General features: G+C 38.6%; 1 protein-coding gene across 1 annotated transcript in view; it reads right to left on the minus strand.

The window, feature by feature from the left end:
* Positions 1 to 5,000, minus strand: part of LOC138864068 (protein O-linked-mannose beta-1,2-N-acetylglucosaminyltransferase 1-like) — a gene marked incomplete at its 5' end in the record, with an annotated part of 35,067 nt that overhangs the window by 27,128 nt on the left and 2,939 nt on the right. Inside the window, 1 exon segment of the mRNA XM_070130097.1 lies at positions 4,027 to 4,135. Coding sequence (XP_069986198.1) covers positions 4,027 to 4,135 — 109 coding nt within the window.

The following is a 5,000-nucleotide window of genomic DNA, read 5'->3' on the forward strand; positions in this document are numbered from 1 at the left end:
ATGGGGAAAGAGAGAAAGAAAGAGAATGGGGAAGAAAGGGGGGGGTGTAAAGAGGGAGAGGGGAAGAAATGGCGAAAAGAGAGAGAAAGAAAGAGAATGGGAAGGAAGGAGGGAAGAGAGGAAAAGATGGAGAAAGAGAGTAAGAAAAAAATGCGAAGAAAAGAGGGAAGAGAGGAAAAGATGGAGAAAGAGAGAAAGAAAGAAAAATGCGAAGAGAGGAAAAGATGGAGAAAAAGAAAAAGAAGGGGAATGAAAGTGGGGAAGTGAGGGGGGAACAGCGAAAAAGGGAGAAGGAGAGTCTTAAAACCTCCTTCTATTAACTAAAATTATTCACACATTCTCATTCCGACCTGGACATCATCGGACTTTTCTATATGGAATTCTCTGGATTTTGCGTCTTTTAATTTTTGGCATCACTATCATCATCAAAACCATTACCTTTACTATCACCATCATTATCTTCATTATTATCGTTATATTAATCATTAGCATTATCTTTATCATTATTATTGCTATCATCATCATCATCATCGTCATCATCATGATCATTATCGATGTCATCATTACTATTATCATTATGATTATCTATACCATCATCGTCATTTCATCATTATCATTATCATTTTCGTTATCATTATCGTTGCCAGCATCATCATCGTCATCATCACTCTATCGCTATTTCCATCACCATCACCACCACTACCATCATCATTATTGTCGTAATATGATATCATTACCAATATCATTGTTCATTTTCACCTACATAACTTCACCATCATCACCAAGGTTATCGTCGCCATAAGTATCATTATCATCACTATCATCACCAACGTCATCATCAACACCAGTATCACCACCAACGTCATCATCATCGCCATTATCATCCCCAACGTCATCTTCACCATTATCATCACCAACGTCATCACCGTCATCCCCGCCATCACCAACGTCATCATTATCACCATTATCATCACTATTATCATCACCAACGTCATCATCACCATTATCATCACCAACGTCATCATTATCACCATTATCATCACTATTATCATCACCAACGTCATCATCACCATTATCATCACCAACGTCATCACCATTACCATTATCATCACCAACGTCATCATCGCCATTATCATCCTCACCACCAACGCCATCATCATAACCCTTATCACCAGCGTCATCAGCATCACCATTATAATCACCAACATCATCACCATTATCATCACCATCATCATCACCAACGTCATCCCCGCCATCACCAACGTCATCCCCGCCATCGTCATCATCATCACCATCACTATTCCCGGCTCGTTTCAGAATTAATATTCCCAGAGCGACTGCCGGTCAAATTAATCGCAAAGGTCGCTTGGAGATTGAACGGAGAAGGGAAGGAGAGAGAGGGGGGGAATGGGGGGAGAGGGGAGAGAGAGAGAGGGAGAGAGGGAGAGAGGGAGAGAGGGAGAGAGGGAGAGAGGGAGAGAGGGAGAGAGGGAGAGAGAGAGAGAGAGAGAGGAGAGAGAGAGAGAGAGAGAGAGAGAGAGAGAGAGAGAGAGAGAGAGAGAGAGAGAGAGAGAGAGAGAGAGAGAGAGAGACAGGGAGGGAGGGAGGGAGAGAGAGAGTGAGAGAGAGAGAGAGAGAAATAGAGAGAGAGAAACAGAAACAGAGAGAGAGAGAGAGAGAGAGAGAGAGAGAGAGAGAGAGAGGGGGGGGGGGAAGGATGGTGTAGATGAGAAAAGGGGAAGAAAGATAAAACCATGAGAGAAGAAGAGAGGCAGGAAAAAAAGAAGGAAAGAGGATGAATAAATGAATATATAGGAAGAGAAAAATGAGAGGAAAGCAGGAACATAGAAGAGGCGAATAGGAAGAAAGAAAGAGGGAAGAGACAAGGGAAGAAGTCGTAGGAAGAGAGAAGGAGAAAAACAGACAGAAACGAAATAGGTAAAGAGACGGAAGAGGGAATAAGGAGAGCGAGAGAGGGAACAAAAGCGCAAAAGAAGAATATCTAGAATGGAAAAAAGTAAGAAGGAAAGGAAGTAAGCTGAAAAAATAAGAATATAGATATGAATATAGATACTTATATAGATAAGGATATATATATATAGATGCAGTTAAGAAAGAAAAAAGACATAAGAGAGCGACGGAACAAATAGCGTAATAAGATAAAAGAATATAAATGAGAGTATGTAGAAACGGTGATAAAGACCAATACAGAAGAAGTAAAACAATGAAAAAAGACGAATGACGAATATTATTTCGAATAAACGGAAAAAAACAGGAATAAGTATTAAAATACGAAAACATATTATAGAAACACGAAAAAACAGAAACGGGAAAAATCAACAATCGATGATAAAAATCAAAGGAGAAAAAAAATAGTAAAACGATTAAACAAAATGAATGACTGAAATAAAAGGGACATACGACAAACGCTTAAACAGAGAGAAAGAAATGATAGAAAGAAAAGGGGAAATGAAAGTACTAGTAGTGGATATATAAATGAAATGGAAATAGAATAAATTATAAAAGATGAAGAATAGACTGAAAGGAACAGGGGTAAATGATGATAATAAATAGAATGCCGATAACGGATTCAATAAAGTAGTGATAAGAGAGAAAGAGAGATTAGGAGGTGGGAAAGAGAGAGGGGGCATAGACAAAAGGAGAGAGATTAGTGAAATTAAGAAAGAGGGAGAAAGAGAGAGAGAGAGAGACAGACAGACACAGAGAGAGAGAGACAGACAGGCACAGAGAGAGAGAGAGAGAGACAGAGAGAGAGAGAGAGAGAGAGAGAGAGAGAGAGAGGCAGACAGACAGACAGACAGAGAGGGAGAGAAAGAGAGACAGAAAAGAGGGAAGGAGGGGAAAAAATAAATGAAAGGGGAAAATTGGAAATGAAAGAGAGACGGATATAAGGAAGAAAAAGTAAAAAGCATTTGGAAAATATTTATTCTGCTTGCCTCTTATTGCATATATTTCATTTTGTTGCCAAACTGTTCTCGTGCAACATATTTTTAGTCCAACTGTTCGAGTATTAACCATTTCCAAGAGATCATAAAAGACAATAATCCATTGCAATGATTCTGAATAAACTTTGTGCATTTGTGAATATCGTTTATGCTATTGAAAGTCTGGAGAAATGTTTATGGCTTTGGCTTTAACTTCGATTCACAACTTTTGACTCGAAATTTTAGTCTTTATTTACGACTTTGGTTTTGATTTTGACCTAGACTTTGACTTGGACTTTGATCTTTATCTTGACTTTGACTTTGACTTTGATCTTTATTTTTACTTTCCTTTTTATCTAGACTTGATTTTACCTTGAACTTTGACCTTTACCTCGAATTAGAGCTTGCCTTTGACTTTGATTTTGATTTTTACTTTGATTTTGATTTTGACTTTAACCTTGACTCTAAACTTGACCTCGACTTTGTCTTTGACTTTGATTTTTACTTTAACTTTGACTTTAAATTTGATTTTGATTTAAACCTTGACCAGGACTTTCATTCTCACTTTGACCTTGATTTCGACTCTGACTTTAGTTTTGACTTTGGCTTTGACCTTGACTTCGATTTCGACTTCGACTCTGACCTTGACTTCGACTGTGACTTCGGTTTTGACTTTGACGTTGTCTTTGACCTGAACTTGGACTTTGACTTTGACTTTGATTTCGACCTTGACTTTGACTTTGGCTTTGTGTTTTTAGAAGTAACTGTGTTCATTGCCGCAAGATGTATTAATGAGAATGAGAATAACTTCACAGTGAGAAAAAATTATATATATTTCTGATGAGGATACAATCGATACATCTCTTGCACTGTGAAAATATTATCGTTCATATTTATTTTATATTTGATTTAGAAATTGAGAGAGAAGAAAACAAAACAAAAAAGGAAAATAAATTGAGAAAAAAAAGTAAAGAATAGGACATAAACATTTTTTTCCGATGAATAAATTAACATACACAAAGAGAGAAAGAACAAAATAAATGAACACAGAAAACAATAACAAGCAGGAAAAGCGACTGACCTGTAGGCGAGAGAGACGGTCAGGAAGAGTCAAAGGATTCTCCAAACTGAGGAAAACAGCTTGAGACAATTCCTTGAGCAGGTCCTTCTCGTACGCCTCCTTCTGCACCCTGAAAAGGAAAGGGAGAAAGATTCGAAGAGATGGTGTTGATGGTGGTGATGTGTGTGTGAGGGGGGGGCGATGATGCGTGCGCTTGTGTAAGGGGGTGTAGATGTGTATGTGTATGCGTGTGAGAGAGAGAGGCGACGTAGCTCAGTGGTGTAACTCTTTATAATCAGAATGCCCCGGGTTCGCGCCCCGCCATCCCCTCTCACAGCGGACCCATCCGTAAAGAAGTACCCGCATCAGCTGTTGTGGTAAGACTCGGGGTAGAAAATGACCGACCACCCTCAGCTCATCATCTCTCAGGCAAGAACCAAAGCTCCACTCGAGAAATATTCTCTCACAACCTCTTCGATAAAGATCTGACTTTAATCTTAATTTTTTATTTTCATGAAGTCTTCATGAGCTCCTTTCAGCGGTCGAATCAGTCAATTGTATTCCTTTCTTTATTTTATTTTTATTTTCTACTATTCTCCTTTCCTCTTTCTTCATGTTCCCCTTATCATCCTTCTTTCTTCTTACGTCAAATTGGGTTTTTGCTTCATGTTCCTCTTTCTTCATACTAACTTTTTCTCTTCTTTTCCCCTTTCTATCGTCTTTCTTCGTGTTCGTCTTATTCTTATTCTTAAGTCGTTTCTTTCTTTCGTGTTTTTCTTTCATCTTTCTTTATTTCAATCTTCAGCATCCGTGTTCCTCTTATTCTTCCTTCAAGAAGCCCACTTTAACAAACTTCCAAACCGCTTGAAGTGACCACAAAATTGAGGTGACCGACTGACTTTCTCTTCCCTGGAGTTCGTAAATGACCGATACCCTTCTTCGGCGTCCTGTAAGTCACCTCAGTCAATGACCTTTTCCTCAAGTACAGTTCTCAG

Source organism: Penaeus vannamei, chromosome 14 (genome assembly GCF_042767895.1).
Source record: "Penaeus vannamei isolate JL-2024 chromosome 14, ASM4276789v1, whole genome shotgun sequence".
In the NCBI taxonomy this organism is placed as follows: Eukaryota; Metazoa; Arthropoda; class Malacostraca; order Decapoda; family Penaeidae; genus Penaeus; species Penaeus vannamei.